Below are 18,370 nucleotides of genomic sequence, written 5' to 3' on the forward strand. Positions count from 1 at the left end.
TGGGAGGGGACACAGCTGGGACAGCTGACCCCAACTGACCAAAGGGGTATTCCATACCATATGACGTCATGCTTAGCAATAAAAGCCAGGGAGCAAATTTACCAGAGCTGCCATTTCACAGGAACTGGCTGGGCATTGGTCAGCTGGTGGTGAGCAATTGGGGTTTTTTTGCATCACTTGTTTTTCTTGGTTTTGTTTTTCTTTTTTTTTTTTTTTTTTTTTTTTTTTTTTTTTTTTTACTAAACTCTCTTTATCTCAAACCATGAGTTTTCTCACTTCTACGCTATCAATTCTCCCCCCCAGCCCACTGGAGGGGGAGTAAGCAAGCAGCTGTGTGGGGCGTAGCTGCCTACTGAGATTAAACCACAACAACCCTTTCTGGCACCCAACACGGGGCTCAAAGGGTTCGAGAGAACAACGGATTTGACCAGAGCGTGTTAGAGGGAACAGGAGGGAGCATCAGAAGCAGCAGCCTGTTCTGCAGCGGAGCAGCCACAAGAACAGGAGGGGGAAGAGACAGAAATCATAAACAAGTTTTTGCACTTTTACCCTTCCGATTCTCTTCCCCATCCCACCGAGGGGGAGTGAGCGAGCGGCTGTGTGGGGCTTACCTGCCTACCAGGGTTAAACCACAACACCAACTTTCATTTTAAAGTTACTGTAATTAACTGTAATTACGGTTTTAACCTGCAAATCGGTATTTTTCATGAAGGCAGACAAGTGTCAATTGTTTTGATAACACAACATGGAAAAATTTAATTGAACAACTTCCCTCACAACATCACTCAATGAAACCATAAAAGAGGAGTGCAACTTGCATCACTGATAAACAATTGAGAGTCACATGACTCCTGGAACTGGAAAATTCACATATGGACGCTTTAGTTAATGCTCCCTCTGAAGGCACATATAGAATCAGGGTGGAGAGGAGGGAGTTGTGTTGCGCAGTACAAATAAAGTGTGGAGAGAAAAAGAACCCATTGATAATGTTCCACCAATCCAAAATATATTTCCAACGTATTCTCTGTAGCACTGGGAACCTTCTGCCAGCCTTTTTTCCATCCCTTACACAAAATCCCAACTACTGAGGGCTCTGTGGAATCGAAGAGAATGGAGAAAGCGCTACAAAGCTGTCACCATTCACTGCCTGTAAAGTGAATAGGTAGGAAAAAGCCTTGCACAGAAGTTGTTCACAGACATCATGAGAGTGAGAATAACTGGGGGGGAAGGGACGAAGCTGGAAAAAGGTTTAACATTCAAACTGCACAATCAGAGTGGGAAGTGTAGAAATAAGAACACGAATGGCAGAGAAATGGCTAATCGTGTATCATAGTACTGCAAAATGAGAAATAAAATGAGGAGAAAAAAAAGCTAGGGTTTACTTATAAGCCTATGTTTTAACAAGCTGAATCAATTATTTAAAATATACCATGATAATATATTCTGGTATATGGTACTTTTAAAAGTTATCTTGTTTTTGTCTGTAAATGGTAAGTCCTGGTTCCTTTAAGTTTGCATGCAGAGAGGGGTAGTACACCTTTGCACTTATTACACAGCAAGGCCAGCTTCTTCATAGAACACTCCAACCACAGATATAAATGACTGTGCTTTAAAAACAGAAATATTCTTGCTATTCCTTTCACAAAAATTCTCACTAGGTAAAGATGTTAACACAAGCACAGTCAACAACAAATTAAAAGTCTAATGAAAAGACAGGATCATTTTTGTCAGGGGATATTGAAATGTTCTTTATCAGCAAGGAATTCATTTCACAGCCAGAACTCCCCATCTTGCAGCCAACAGAATCTACCTTTTAAGTATCAGTTTTGCTTTTACTGCCATGGTTTAGGTTTTAATTTTGTTTTATTAATTTTATGTTTTCACAGAAGCTTAAGAAGAACCTGGAAAGGCCAAAAAGCTGTTATACACAAACATATTTAACTTAAAACCCCATAAATTATAGTATGATGCAGAAAAACACAGAGAAAGCTTCCTATTTGACTATGATGATCAATACAGTTTTCACGTTAAAAACTGATTCTTGAAGTTAAAAGTAAAAATCACCACAACCAATACACAGCCACTGGTTTTTTTGGAAGCAAATACAGTTAAAGAGACCTCTGGGAGCTGCACAAAGAACATCATTGGGGAAAAAATACAAAGTATTTTGCATTAAAGACCTGAAGTATAAAAATGTTGGAAAATTGTTTTTGTTAGTGCTGTCAACTTCAAGCTAAGTTTTCCTGCCTAAAAGACATTGTTTGGCTTGTGTTTTGCCTATGTAAAACAACTACCTGGAGCCTGTGAAACACTTAACTTTGCATATTTTATGACAACCAAAGAATTGAACCTATGAGTGCAATATATCCCCATTTCTATATGTCTAAGGATGCCACAGAGTTATACTGCATACACTTGTAATTCATCAAACAACACAAGAACTTTCATTCTGGGTCTATTTTGCTGAACCACAAGGGCAGTTCTAAAACTGCTGAAAAGAAATCATCAGTGAACAGCAAACACAGACCCAGCTCAAACCTGCCAAATATTTTATCTTCACTGATTCAGCATAGTGCTCGACTCAACTGCAGGAGATTTAAACATGAGCTTAGATGATTTTGCTTTGATGAGCACTTCTTACAATATTAAATACATACACTGACTATAGCTAAAATCCTCATTATGTCAAGTCAGGAGAAGAGCTGCGCACACACTGGGTCACCCCTGCACAGAAAGCTGATAAGCAGGCAGAGAAGAACCATGGTGCTCTGCAACAACTCTCCTGATACAGATATCCAACTGAAAATGGTTATCGCGTAGTGTGTCTGTCTTAAGAGTTTATCCAGTCAAAAAAAATCTCAATTTTAATGTTTACGGAAAAAAATCCCCAACAAAACCAAGCACCAAAAGTCAAAGTTTTAGGCAAGCTACTTGGTAAATAATTTTTTTTTGAAAGCAAATAGGGATTGCACTTGTGTAGTAGCCAGTGCATCTTAGAGACTTATCTTGGTATTAAATGCCATACAGTAGATCAAATTCCAAGTACATGAAATTAAATCTCAAGTTAAAGGCTGCTGCACATTTGATGCATGCTATACATTTATTCAGTATTATTCATCCTCAGTAGCCATACCCAGAGTTGCACACTTTTCTGTGCCCTATCCTCAGCAGTTGCCTTCCATCCTTCAACATGCAGAGACTGAGTGCATCTCTTGGGCCTTCCACAGCACAGAGAGAGCCAGGACTGCTACACGAGCCAGAGGTAACTGAGCTGCTGCCTTCTTCCATCCTACAAGGAGCAACTGCTGCCAACACATTATATACTCTGTTGTACAGCAGGAACAGTCCAGTTCTCCATTTGGTTTGTGACAGGCACAAGGAGATACGAGTTTGACTGGGCTGTCTTCTATCTTCTCAAGCAGGTGGAGGGGAGAGGAAGTGGCCAGGCAGCCTCCAACTGGATCACTCTGTCATATAGGATTATATTACATAACATGCTAGGTATGAATTATAAATGGTTGACTGAAGTATCTTTCACCACAGGGAATTTTCCCTGGTTTTGTGCTTTTGGACCACAAAATAAATTGTCTGCATACAATGGCAAAATGCAACATATGCTGCTTACCGGCATATAAACTCTAGTAAGATGTATAAATTAGAAAGTGAGCATGGTTTAAGAGTACAGAAAATATAAATAATTGAGGTGAAGAATGCACATGAAGGTCATTATGAAGAACTTAAGAGTGAATCGCATAAAAGATGCCCTTGTACCATTTGAATATCATCAAATATATTTTAGATAAAATATGCACTTATAAGCTAGGTGAATGGAAATAGTACACAAAAAGAATAATGAAGGTGCTTACTACAGCTTAGAACCAGCTGTAACTGTAATTTTTTGGGGTGTTTTTTTTTTTTTTTAAACTTATAATATCCCATTTCTTTGTTACTCATCTCACCAATCAATTTCAAAATGAAGTCTGAGAGACTGTAATTCACTATAATAATCTATTATCATACAATAATTCAGAAAAAAATGTAGCATTATCTCTTCCTACAGCAAGAGTTATGGTCATTGAATTATAAGCACTACAGGCTACAGTTAATAACCAACCGAATAATAATAATTAGAAAAACCCCTGCTAACTGGAATTGCTCACACCATTTTTTGGCATGTCTCCTCTTAGCAAATTTTCAGGATATGCATTCTTGTATCTAAACCTGGATGGAACACCACAGTAACAAGGACTTCTAAGACTACTTAAGAGACTATTAAATATTTAACTAATACAAGACTCTTTCTGTTAGAACAAATTTTAATACATTCAAAAGTCAAAAAAATAAAAACAAGGTATAACTAAATCTAACAGGAGCAAGAATTAAAGTACATGCAAACTAATTACAGCACTACAAACTAATTACTAATACTTCACAGCAAGTTTCCCTCACTTAAATTTAATCTTAAATGGGATCAACTATGTAGTCTAAATAGGAGGCCAGCATACATGTCTAACATTTTAGTAAAAAAAAAAAAAAAAGTAAAATTATGAATGAGACTGAACAATAAAATTGATAGTAGATCACTGAGGTGATTCTCACAGTGTATGTTTAAACATAAATTGAAACTAACAAAACAAGAACATTACCAAAATTGCAGAAGTTTTTATATGGTATCTCCTCTGTTCTCATAAAGGAACTTACTTATAGCTGTTGAAAAGCCGTATCTGACAACCACAGATGTATCAGACAGAAGGAAATTCAAAGGTCTCAAGCTCTGCAGAGCTAAACAGAGTTTGACTGATCTGTGATCAAACCTTTCCTGTGGAGGAAAGAAACTGTCCTGTGCACAATTCTGGATGATTTGTATAAAATACTGTATTTCTTGGACACAGAGTCGATTTACCCCAACTGATGCCTAGAACGCATCAGCTGTAAATTGCTTCCACACCATCCACCACCTGATTAGACATAGGAGGGGTGTTTATTTGGTCACCCATATGAGGACAGACATGGATACAGTATTATTGCATGTGGGCTTCAGGAATAGACAGTCAGCTTTGTGATAGCTTTTGGAGCTGAAGAACAGTTAAATGTCATTGAAAATACAAGTTTTCATGCATAAAATAGCAACTTTCCCCCGCCCCCCCATTCTGGAAAGTGGGCAGTCCTAAAGAGAATGACAGTAACAATCCCTCCACCCCCCAAAAGAGGAAAGCACTATATAAAGGATTGTAAGGTGTTTCTGTGCCATACCTACGCGACCAAAGGACTGTTACAATCACTCTTCCACACTATCTCATTCTTTTTATTTCTCTAATGGAGCTGCATCCTGACCTAACTGCAAAGTCTTTTTTGGACAGATATCATCTTGTCTGAACTTTAAATGCCTAGCCGCTTGACACTGTAAAAGAAAAGTGTACGTTCTGAAAACCTACTTATGTCAGAAAGATATTGTCCTTAACCGTACTTTCCAGATTCAAGTATCATCCTTTTCATTGCAGCAGTGGAGATAAAAAGGACATCAGACAGAAAAACTTCCTCTCTGCAAAGGAAGGTGCCTGCAGCTTGCATAGGTAAGCTTAAAACTACTATTCTGTTGTTTCACCTGACAAAATTTGGGCATTGACACAAAAACGATCATTAGACTTCTAAATGACTGAATTCAACAATTACTTTGTGAATTTAACTCATTGTAATAAAAGAATTTAATACATTGTAGTTCAACAATCCATGCGGGATTTAGTGTACACTAAAATGCAACAGCTATGAAAGTTAGTTTAATTTGCAAGTTGTCAAACATGGCCTACAGCATAATTTTAAAATATTACTTTTACAATTTTTTGCTATCTAATCAACTTGGTGTCTGGACTTTTTATCATAGCTACACAGAATCCTCTTTGGTATCTGAGTTCATTTGCTTACAGCTGTTTCAAAAAAAAAATTATTATCAGTCTGTAAGTTTTAAATCTGTTAATTTTTTCCATATGCTCTTATATGGAACAAAAGCTAACTAGGATACACTTCACTAAAATAGTATCCGTACAAGAAAATCTCTCTTCACTACAGGTTAGTAAGCTGAAATGTCAGTTTTTATATGTAGTCATTGTATAGATCTTTGATTTCTTATTTGCAGTCTGGAAATTGAGAAAAGATTGAAAACTGAACTTGGAAAAAATATATTGCAGTTTTCAACAACCATTTTGTATGTTTAAAAATACACACTGAATTGTTTATGCAAAATGTACATCTAAGATTAGAGCTCTGAACAAAGGAGCATTAGATACAGACATCAGCACAAAATAAATGCATCTAACCAGATTCCTGCATTATACAGTTTAATTTGTACTTAAATGGAGGTACAGGATAGCCTTCTGCATTTCTGCAATTCAAGTAATACTTTGCACTTATTTTGCTTATTTAACTTAAAATAGTCTAGAAGTGGTTTCCAAAGTAGGTTACAGATGTTCCAGAAGATTGAGAAATAAACCAAGACCACACAAATTGTCGTCAGACCCTAGCTTGAACCTTCTGTTTCCTCATTTATTTTATTAGATTCTATGCATGTAAAATCTTTGGGGTTTAACATCAGCCACAAAATCTCAGTGGAAGAGAACACTGAAACAGTAACTTCACGCAAACTCAAGATGATAACCCCAGAGGACAAACAGCAGTTAGTAACACTGAAAAAGGGGAGAAAAAGGAACAGTTAAAATAAGAGCGAAAAATAAAAGAGATGTTAGATGCACATTACAGAAGAATAATTCTTTTAATTGTGTTTCAGGTCTGAACATTCATTCAAGAAATACCGGCATAAATGAGAAATTCAACATGTCTTCTTCAGCCATCGTTAGCTACTACTGTAGCCCTACCAGTCATCTACTCTTTCCTATTTCCTGCTGGAAGTTTTGGAAATATTCTTGCTGCCTGGATATTTTCAAGGCAAGCACCCACAAAAAGAACACAATACATCTACGTGGTAAACCTTGTCACTGCAAATTTACTCGTATGTAGCACTATGCCTTTTCTGGCTGCGTATTTTGCAAGAGGGTACCAATGGACTTATAACTCTGTAGCATGCAGAATAGCATATCACCTTGGGACTCTCATTATGCACGTCAGCATGTATGTTACGATTATAATTTTATGTTCAACTGCTCTAAGTCAGTATGCAACACTGAAGAAAAACAGTGATGCACAATACTCTCAAGCAGTTAACAAAAACTTTAACAGATGTGTACTTGAAAAGTTTCGTCAGCCAAAATTTGCTAAATATTTGTGCATCATCATATGGCTCACTGTGCTCTGCATAACGGTAATAGCTATAACATATAATGTTCAGGCAAAGGCTATGGAAGAATTTCACAGATGCTACAACATCAGGGTAGAAGCTGGTGAATTTACCACAATGATTGCAGCTTCTCTTGCCACTGCATGTTTTTTTGTATCTTTTATGACGGTTTTGTTGTCATACTATTCTCTTACCAGACATCTGAGTAAAATACAAAAAAATACCTGTATTGGAGAAAAACATCTAATTTACAGAACAGTGAAAAGAAACATTCTTGTCATCCAGATGATACTAACTGTCTGCTTTCTTCCATATCATATTTTTAGGCCAATTTTTTATGTACTGCTTACAAATGACGACTGCCCAAGGTTAAACTATCTAGTGGAAATTAAAAATTTCCTTACTTGTCTTGCTGCTGCTAAGAGTAGTTTAGATCCAGTTATAACCCTTCTGCTAGATAAAACATTTAAGAAAAGTCTGTATGGCCTGTTTACAAAATCCACACCAGAACACCACAAACGTAAAGCTGATATTTTCACCGAAGAGACTCCCGAAATGTGAAGGAATACGGAAAGATTTTAGTAGAATATAAGGAACAATAAACTGATTTTAACTATAACCAGACTTTGATATGAAATGGTAAATATTTAAATAAAATGATAACATACTACTTGTATTTTTTTTTAAATTATCATGCTTGCTACATCAACATTAGCCGTAATAAATCCGATGTGTATATCCAAATGAATCCAAGTGATTGATACATTGAACTGCGTAATACCCCTCTATCCATGCAATGCAAAAGACATTTTACATTTGACCTATGGACAGTGTTTTCTACCTAAATAATCAAGGAAGAAGGCAGAAACTAGGCTGAAGTTGAGAACCCAGTTCTCTTTTATTATCAATAAACGAGTCCCAGGTTTTGGACACAGGTTTCCTTTGTAAAAAAGACTGACCAAAGCACAGACATTTTCTCTGGAATGGCTGAACCACCTATCAAAGGCTTAAGGAAGCATGCACAGAGAGCTATAAAACACATTCAAGATTAACATTTATTTTTTGGTCAGGAGTATTTGGGTAGAAGTTTGATTCCTTTTTTTTTTTTTTTAATGGGGAATGCATAATGAGATACTAGAACTCTTTAGTGCCTAAAGAGGAGTTCTTGATGACATCTTATTCTCAAGTTACTGAAAAATGCCGTTGTTTACTTTAGCTATGTCCATCATATTAGGGTTTTGCTATAGTAACTGGTTTTTTAGGAGTAAAAAACTGTGTTAAGAAATGATGCACTTTTTTAGTTCTAGCCTTCACAGAAAAAGCTTTACTACAGCTTTGTACTGAAGTAGCAGAAATCTCAGATTTAAGATTTGACTAATTTATCACCCTGCTCTGACATTTCCTATCATGGCCACAGTGTTACTGAAATTACATCTGCAACACGGTGACTCTGAAGAGAAAGTTTTGATGGTGACGGATAACCTGCAGGGGCGAACTATCCACAGATGAAGAAAAACTCTGGTGGCCTAGGATTTTACTTAGTGTTTGAGAAAAATGGGTTTTATACATGCTCTGTAGCTTGGTCTGGAATAATTTTTCTTGCAGTCTTATCCACGGCAGTCACGCTCAACAGCTGAGGCAGTGGCTTCCTTATTGGTATGCAGACTTTGTGTACTCAGGATATCGTACTCACCCAAAAGTGCTACATACTCATTCCACTTCAAAAGTGGATTAACACATGCTGCTCCAGAAGGCACCTCCTTCACAACAATGTTTAAATTCAGACCATTTATAGAAGAGTGCATAAAGCACAAAAGATCTACAAAATTGTACCATATCTGAATGTACAGTAACATTAAGTGAAGAAAAAAGGATGAAATGCATACACGCAGTTATTTCTAACCTCTGGTACTACTTAGGATTAAAAAAAACCCCAGCAAAACAAATCACTGGAATTTCCATACTCCGCGTCTAATCTTGTGAGGTAAACTCTATGGTTTAATTAGGAAGGCATAAATGCTTATTATTTACTGGTATACAAAATATATTTAATGATAAACCTTTAATGATCATTAACAGTATGAGAGCAGTGCAAAACAGGAGGTTTTGTGCTTGGGTTTTTTTTGTTTGTTTTTGTTGTTTTTTTTTTTTTAACTGTAGAAGTTAGAATATCACGATGACTTAAGTAGAGATTTCAATTATTTTGAATCATTTCTGTAGAAGACACTTAAGAATGGTCTTTTCCCTTATACAATCTTCTCTGCAACTGAGATCAAGAGGAGTTTACTGAGTGTAAAAAGTGCTAGAAAACACTACCTATTCTGAGCAATCCTATCACTCGCCCAAAACTTCACAATAAAATGTAGTGAGCAATTCTGTCTTCCCAACCCTACAAAACTGAGTTCCATGACAGGTACATTAAACTGACCCAAGTGCCAGCAGAAACAAAATATTAGGTCTTCTCTGGGAGGGACCCCAAGAATTCATATCATCTGACAGCTGCTTCCTGTTCTGCAGAAGTTAAATAAAGATGCGAGTGAAAAAGACAGAAAATAATAGGTAACATACAATTTTACCTGTGATAACAGAATTTAGTGATTGCTTCTTTCACAGGACTCCCATGTGATGTTTAGCATACAACTTATGGAAAAACCTGAAGTGGGCAGCTTCTTCTACAACGTGCTGTAGAAAAGTTGCTCTGCAAACACAGGTCCTTGAGCATGGGAAGCCAGTTTGTGCAGGTGGGTGTTTGACTGTGCAGCACAACCAATGGCCAAGTACCTGCAGCAGAACTGAATTGAGCAGTTTAAGTCCTCCAGACAGCACAGTTCTGCTTAGATGACTGGTTTTAGATCAGTAGCTGTAAGTATGGGGGAGCAAAGCTGTTTACTTTGCTGTTCTTATAATATGCACAGGCCCAAACTGAGAACCCACTACTTCTGTCCTTCCTTAAAGACATTTTATAGGGAATGCAGTTATTAGGACATCTCAGCAGAGTGCCTGCCTGTGGATGTTTTTCTTAATGCAGAGTTTTTGATGGTAGCATAGGTGTAAGTCATTCTTTCTCCACTTTTCTAGTCACAACCACGTGTTCCCCAGTGCTGCACTTATAAAAAAGGCAAGAAAACGGATGAAACTTTGGAAACTACTAATCAAATATAACTTTGTGATAGACTCTTAGCAAGATCCCATTCCACCATTTCTACATTATACCAAAAAAATGAAATATACTTTACTTTTTTCCTACGTAGTCTGTTCAAGATGATGTCTCCTTTAAATTTTTGAATTGCATCAAAGTTTTTCTTGTTTTAAATAGTGGAAAAGCTTTACAGGCAATTTGAGAAACTATAAATTGAGTAATACATTGGTCTAGCATTTGACAGAAAAGTTCATGGAGGAAAAATCCCTCAAAACAGAAAGGCATGAGGGAGAGACAGAAATACTTCAGCAAAACACAGCTCATGAGCTAAACTTCTTGCACTGCTTAGACATCCTGGTGCCAATTCAGAAGTTAGCAGATGACTTGTGAATTGTATAATAAAAAATAAAATAATTCATTTCCATAGCAGGGAACACAAAATCCTAAGGCAAATATGCACAGCACATGCTTTGCAAAGCGGTTTAAAAGACTGCAAGTGTCTGACTACTTTCTGGTTAACCCGTTCATATGTGCTGCATGGGTGGCCAGCTTATCGATCAGAAGATACATGTTTTCTGACTGGCTAAGCAAATGACTGGAATATGTAAACTTCCTGAATGTAGATGTTGAGCTCTAAGTAGGCCAAGCAGCATAAATATACTTCTTAGCAAAACTGCTTCCGAACACCCAGCAGTCAGCTAACAGTACACTAGGAAAAGGGCACGACAAAACAAGAAATGGGGACTCTGAGATAGGAAGCATATGTACAGGAGTGGACATAAATGGGGGCGGGGGGGGAAGTACCGCCTGAAGAAACACTGAGGAAAAAATACTGAAAGCTTTATTCTTGGAGCCTCTTAACTTCTGCCTTGAATGAGGAAGAAGTTTTCCTCAGAAAAACATGGCCAGATAGGACACCTTAATTCTACCTCTGCTATTGATTTTGCAACCTTAATAACCGTTTAACAATTTAATATGTAACAAAATCCTCACAAAGCAGTTGCTACTGGATCTCAAGGATCTAATAACTTCCAGAAAATACATAAAAAGCACCAGTTGTTACTGACTGTCCCCAGAAAGCATAAAACAGGTTCCATGCCAAGGTGAAAAGAGTAGAAGGGAAGTAACACACAACAGATTTCTTGTTTTGGATATTCAAAGATTGGAAGGAGAAGACGGTCTTAAAGAACAGCTTCTATTCTGGTTATTTTTTATATAGTTGAATACACACTTGCATAAACATACACAGACACATATGTACAAGCCTTGCTCATTTTCTAGATATACCTAAAAGCAGAAGTATAAGAGTCTTGAACTCTACTGGCAAAATCTTAAGTGCCTCACTACAAGTAGTTTAGGCAATGAAAGACAGAAGTAGTAACTGAGTGCGCTCTCAGAATTCATATGGTTAATTAAATTCTGCATAGCACATAAATCCACATGCAAATGTATTCACAGGTCAAGTCTCAAGTCACCTGGACCAACTGAGATTTGTATATGACACACAGTACAGCACGTAATGCTTAGTCCTACTCTCTGGAAAAAGTGTTTTCTGTTCCAGTCACAGAAATATTGAACTGAATCTTAATAGCAGAGAAAGCAGAATCCGTGTATTTTTGCTTTAGCAGTTTTATCTATTTAGGTGATCACATGCTGGAAACAAGCATTCCTACTGAAATAAACCGATAATAAAAATTTGAGATATCTACATTTAGCCAACAAGCTTGCCCTGACTCCAGTTGCACACCAATCATTTTACTGATCACAGAAACGTATACAGGCACTCAAACTATATAGAAATCATAGAGCAAAGTTGGCGTATTTGGAGTGAACTAAGGATAAAACCCCAGCAACTAAAGCTCTTGATGTGATTAAATTACTCTTGTATCAGCTATATTAAAAGGTATTTTTATAACAAGATTTTGACAACTATATAAAATGCTACATAAGCATCACAATATAGGCTAACTGAAGATTGTAAAACCTCTTGATGTTTTACGGATAAAAAAACATTCTGTTGAAGTTATTGCAAAAATGAACAGGCGAAAAAATCTGCAATAAACACTGAAGAAATGCACTTTTTATAGAACACTGTCCTGCTTCATAACTTATACAATGCTTAAACAGTCTATTTCTTGAGCTGAATCACATACTACTTTCAGTAACTAGCACAACAGTCTTCTACCAAGATCAATGTTAGTCTATCCTCTTACTAACAGGTAACTCAGTGAAACTGTCAAGACAAGATAAAGCAACTTTTCCCACACACTGAGAATATAACAACTCAAAATACTGAATGCTGACCAAATGTGACTCCACTAAATGCAAAATGCTACTTTAGGTACTCCACACCACATTACCTGCCATAGGGATTGGAAATATCCAAGTTCAACCTGTTTATAACAAAACCACCACTTTCAGCTTTTAAAATCATAATTATTAAAATAATTCTATAGCACAGAACTTAAGGAAGTTCAATGATCAGTGGTATCCTCTGCAGTTAAGAGTTGCAGCGGCATATATTAATTTTTCTCTTTCTTGAAGGAAGATTACAGCTATAGAGCACATTTTGGTTACTCGTTTTTAGTTCCGTAAAATCTCGAGGTATACGTTATTGTCTGTAATAAATGTGTTATCGTATACAAGGGAACTATCTTCAGTTGTATTTACGTTGAGAGAAAAACTACTTTAATGCAGAGTTAACCCAATTTGTCACTTTCTTATTCCTGAAGATGAAGTAAGAGAAAGCACTATTTTGCAGGACAGAATATAGTGAAGTGAGATTTGGAAGAAAGAGATAAGCCATTTTTCTCCTATTTCTTTGTCCTGTTTTAAAGGTCCTCTCCCACTTATCACTTTTTAATGGCTATATTAACAAAATACTTTCATTAATGTCTAATACTGAGAGCTCAAGAGAAAGTGGCTGACTTCAGTGACAAATGGTACTCAAACTCTAGTAAGGGTTTTATGGAAAAAGACCAAGCATCTCATTTCAGACCCACATTACTCCCATTTCCCTTTTTTTGTTCTCTTACATAAAGATAATTCTGTATACTGAACTACTGTGTAATAACATTCTATATTGGAAAAGACCCCACTGCAATGTTGCTACTTTCAGTAGCCATCTTCTGGGTATTTCTGACACAGCAAGGTTCTGAAAGAATAAAAGGGATGGCTGAGTGCTGTATCACTAGGTTGGCAGAATAGGAGTAAATGTTGCAGTAAGGGAAAAGTTCTTGATATTCACATTTCTGATGCATAGCTGTCTTGAGTTTTCCACCTTCTTGCATTAGCATTTTCTACTTCCCTTATCATACAATCCAACTTCCAGCCAGTGAATGAATGCAGGATGACATTAACTGAAGGTGAAACAAAGGTGCAATTGTCACTGATTATAAAGCCTTTAAGCAATGTTGGAGGGGGTCAAATGACATACAGAGGCTCAAGAAACGTCTGGTCTCACAGAGCAGTGAAGGAAATTATGGCAACTACAGGCCTCTTGTGAAAGTTTTCATGTTTTGATTCTGTCATCAGACTTGAATCTGGAGCATACAAGAGTTTATCACAGGCTGCAGTTGTAGTGCTCCAGAAGCTTTTGTACATCTTCTCACTTACACAAGTCAGGTGAAGTTTCTGGCACTAGACTACAGCAAACTGAAGTATTCCTGTCTAACTCTTCCTAATCAGTCAAGAGCTAAAGGATCACAAAAGTGGCTAAAAGACACCTAATTCTTACAGGGAAGAATAAGGTGCAAATTTTCCTGTGCATCAGATAACGTTCAAACATTTTGCTGTCCAAAATAACGTTCACAGAAAGCTTGAGAGGGAAAAAAAGCAGTATGACTATATCAACCTCACATATTTTTATTAATTCACTTTCATCCATTCAGATAATTCGGAAATTGGTCGCTTAGTCCACTTCCTTTCTAAACAATGACTACAGTGACATCTAGAGCTGGGATATTGCAGTTAGCTTAATATGTTCTACACCTAAACCCCATAGTTATATTTCTGCACTGCTTTTGCCAAGATGAAACACTGTCTGTTGATTTACACTACTTTAGACTGATACATTAAAAATTCTTACTCACTCATGTAATTGAACAGGTTTATTTCTAAGGATGGTATTTAATAAAAACAGTGATTTTAAAGTTTTCAGAGTCTGGATAAACTGCAAAACAAATTCCCATTTTACACTCAGTAAGATGGGCCTCCCTCAGAGGCCCTTGAAACTGAAATTTGTTTTCGTTCAAGAACATGGTCCAAAAAAAAAAAAAAAAAAAAAAAGCAGCTTTCAGGAAGACACAGCAACATAAAGATGATTAATTCTGAAATTCCCATGTGGTACCAAAAATGAACAATTAAAATAATCTAGAACCTTCAAAACAGAACAAGATGAGACATTCTACCAGCAATTAAGAGGCTGTCTTTAGAATTTACTGTAAGAAATGATTTTTAAAATACCACACTTAAAAAAAAAAAAAAGCCTATTACATGGAATAATTTTCTTGATTTTTAGAAGGAAAGGAAAAAGACATTGGGAAAGGTCTGCAATGCCTGCATATGCAAAACCCAATGACTCCTTAAATGAAAATCATCAGTTCAGTGTCCGTACTCTCTTCCCTCACAGATCACCTGTAGGAGTTTGAAGCAGCTTACCCTCTCTCAACCTTCTCTATTCACTAAACCCCAAGATTCACTTCTCAAACTGCACCATCAGAGCTCGTTAGAATTTTCATTAATTCCTATAGTGCTTGACTCGCTTTGGATAAAAGCAAATTCTTAGAGAAGACAAGTAGGAATAACTACCTTAGACAATGACATTAACAAAGAACCTGTATGTTCAAATTGAAGAGAGTCAAACCCACTTAGGTTAAAAATCCCAATTACTTACATTAAAGTACTTTGGGATAAACTAGTTCCGTAAATATCCATAGAACAAAATTCACCAGATCAAAAAGAGTATGTACATACACTGTTCTTAAACACTATATTTCTTCTCCCAAACTTGTTTGTATTAGAGAAGTTTTCATAATAATAAATGTTTAAGACTGCTTGCAAAAAATATTGCAACATTTAAGCATGTGCATCTCCTGAAATCTTAGTTTGGATGAAGACTGTCATTATGCTGTCAAAACGATGCCATTAATCTACCAATTCCAGTTTAATTTATGCAATTAATTTATACACACATTTTCCTAACAAGAAAAAAAAGGCAAGCAGATTTCATATGAATATTCAAAAACCAGAAATTAAACTGACTTTCACAGTAAGTTGCAATCAAATGCATATGTAATCTGTGAATAAAGACCTCCTAAATGTTCTATATTGATGGAATTAGAGATCGGCTTTAATCTTAGATGACACAGTAACAGTAAACACACACTCAGCAAATATAGCTTCCTTTTCTACAGCTTCCCCTTTCCTCTAAATTACAGAAATCAAAATTCAGTAGTTTGTATTACTGTGGTGAAGAAAAAAAAGAATTAAAACCCCTTACCTTCACATCCCTGTGAATTATATTATTATCATGACAGTAACGTAGAGCTTCCAATATCTGTCTCATGTAATGACTGAAAAAACAAAGACATCATTCATGACAAACCTGCAGGAAAAATTACTATACACATATAACAAACTAAGTTCTAAGAGTCAAACTATACAAAACCAATCAACCAACTTAACCTTAAATATACAGAGTTTAGCAGAATGGAGTGTGTGTTTATAATAATGAATAATACAATCTAAAGTTTGAGGATTATTCTGATTGGAGCCAAGGAAAATTAGAGAAGAAAAATCTGCATTTTCCGTTTTGTAAAGGTTTCAAATGTTCAATAATGCTGCTTTCTATGACAAGAAGTCAGGACCCTTTAGGTTTTTTTATAACAAAACACAGAAAGGAAAAAAGTGAGTATCAGTGCCTGATTTATCTAGAAAGGGATAGAACCAAGATCTTGGCTTGCTTGATGCAGATTGAAGACTAACTTTTTTCTCCCCTGTGTCCAAAGGATCCCTTAACAGATTACTGACTGTACTAGAAAGCCAAGAAAGCCAACAGCATCCTGTGCTGCATCAGGCAGGGCATTACTAGCGGGTTAAGGGAGGCAATCTTTGCCCTCTGGAGGTCCCAGCTTGTTATAGGGAAACAATAAAATATGCTCCTTTTTCCCTAGGAGCATAATTATGCACTAGATCAAGTTGCCCAGGGAGGCTGTGGAATCTCCTTCTTGGAGGTTTTCTAGACCCCACCGGACAAAGCCTTGAGCAACATGATCCAAATGCAGCATTGACCCTGCCTTGAGCAGGAGGTTGAAGTAGAGACCTCTTGATGTCTCTTCCAACCTGGCTTCCATGATGCTAAAAAATCTGCAGTGTCTAGAAAAGTAAACCAAGAATCTCATGGGCTTTGAGCTCAATTATCGTGCCACTAGGACATTGGGTTTTGTTGTCCTTCTGCAATTATACAGACTCTTTGATTTTAGTTTACTTTGTAAATGAAAAGTTGAAGTGACCATAAATAAAGTGATATATATATTAAAAAAGACAACTCCATCTAGCAAGACCAATAAAACTCACACCTGTCAGGCAAGTCACCTAATGCCATCATATGAGAAATCCATAAAAGGCAAAAGACAGAGAATTAAGTATTGGATGTGAAATACTATTTTATTCAATAATTCCACTCAAATATACAACTAGTAAATGACAAAATGCTCCAAAATTCTACTTTTATTATGCTAATTATTGTAATAAACATTCAGACTGTGGAAACAGGATTATTTACAGTATTCCAACTTTTAGCTACCAGATTGTAAAACAGTATATTCCATTCTTTTCCATTTATCCCGTGGAATTAATTAAAATTATAATACATACCTGGCTACAGCCTCGCTGTACACAAATCCAGCATCTGCTCTCTTCACAATTTCAAAACACAGATCTGCTCCATCCATACTGCAGGTAAGAAGAGGAAAAAATGCTTAAGATGGATAACTACAATCAATTACATAAAAATGCTCCAAAAAAATCTATTTATTCCACTTATATAAAATACTCCGGATATATGTACAATGCATTACTAACTAGAACAGCATTTAATAGGTAATCTAATAGAATATGGCTTGCCACAGGTTAACCATTTCATGCCTCTCAGGTCATATAACAGTTCTCTCAAAACATTAGCAAAACCAAACATTTCTTCTATTGCTTAAACTGCTCATTGAACAAGGTGTATAAGACAGCAGAAAGTCAATACCCTGTACAAGAAGGCTCTGCAAGTTAACAATTAATGCATGATATTGTTAAATGTGTTCTTAAAAGCATTACAAGTACAACTTTATAATAAAGACTGTAGTTAGACAAAAATCTTACTCAAACTGAATTTTAAATGAAGACTTTATAAAAATACTCTAGAAATGTAGTATAGTCTTTCCAGTTAGCATTCTCATAAGGATAATTAAGGAGCCAAGAAGGTATTTTGTACTTCACAGCCTCACTAAAGGCACCTGAAAACAGTGACAGCACACATATTGTATCACTAGCTCTGATACTTGATACTTTGTTCCTTTTCTCCCTAATTGTCCGCAGTGTTTCTGATAACCTAACTTCCCACAATGAGTAGTATAACACTTTTAGATGCACGTACATTAATAGTCCTTAGGCTAAAACTAGACTACCATTTCTCTAAAACCAAAGCAGCTTGGTGTGGCATAACTGCCCTCCTTTTCTTTCTCCTGTAAGTAACCTAAGTCAGATTTATATCTAAAAATGTTCATTGCCTGATGGGGCAAGGAGAGAGTAACAAGAGCTAACAGGAACAATAAAAATCACATATTATAATTCATGCTTAACAAGGCACTTGCAAAAATATCGATTGTAACATGCCATTTTCAGGCTTCACACCTTTTCTTTTTCCTTTCCACCGAAGACTCGGGGGCGGGGGG

At 36.4% G+C, this 18,370-nt stretch overlaps 2 protein-coding genes across 2 annotated transcripts in view; one reads left to right on the forward strand and one right to left on the reverse strand.

Annotated features, from left to right (window-relative positions):
• The window catches only part of LOC104073032 (peripheral plasma membrane protein CASK-like), a gene marked incomplete at its 5' end in the record, with an annotated part of 94,208 nt that extends 76,827 nt beyond the window's left edge, over positions 1 to 17,381 (reverse strand). The window contains 2 exon segments of the mRNA XM_009572679.1: positions 15,928 to 16,000; positions 17,304 to 17,381. Coding sequence (XP_009570974.1) covers positions 15,928 to 16,000; positions 17,304 to 17,381 — 151 coding nt within the window.
• GPR82 (G protein-coupled receptor 82) lies at positions 6,815 to 7,849 on the forward strand. The gene has a single exon (XM_009572677.1). The coding sequence runs from the start codon at positions 6,815 to 6,817 to the stop codon at positions 7,847 to 7,849; it is 1,035 nt and encodes a 344-aa protein (XP_009570972.1).
• Positions 17,382 to 18,370: the final 989 nt, after the last annotated feature.

This window comes from Fulmarus glacialis, unplaced genomic scaffold, assembly GCF_000690835.1.
Source record: "Fulmarus glacialis isolate BGI_N327 unplaced genomic scaffold, ASM69083v1 scaffold24352, whole genome shotgun sequence".
Taxonomy (NCBI): Eukaryota; Metazoa; Chordata; class Aves; order Procellariiformes; family Procellariidae; genus Fulmarus; species Fulmarus glacialis.

What these genes read in the sequence shown, in the direction of transcription:
- GPR82 (XM_009572677.1), top strand. Translation starts at nt 6,815, where the DNA reads ATGAGAAATTCAACATGTCTTCTTCAGCCATCGTTAGCTACTACTGTA.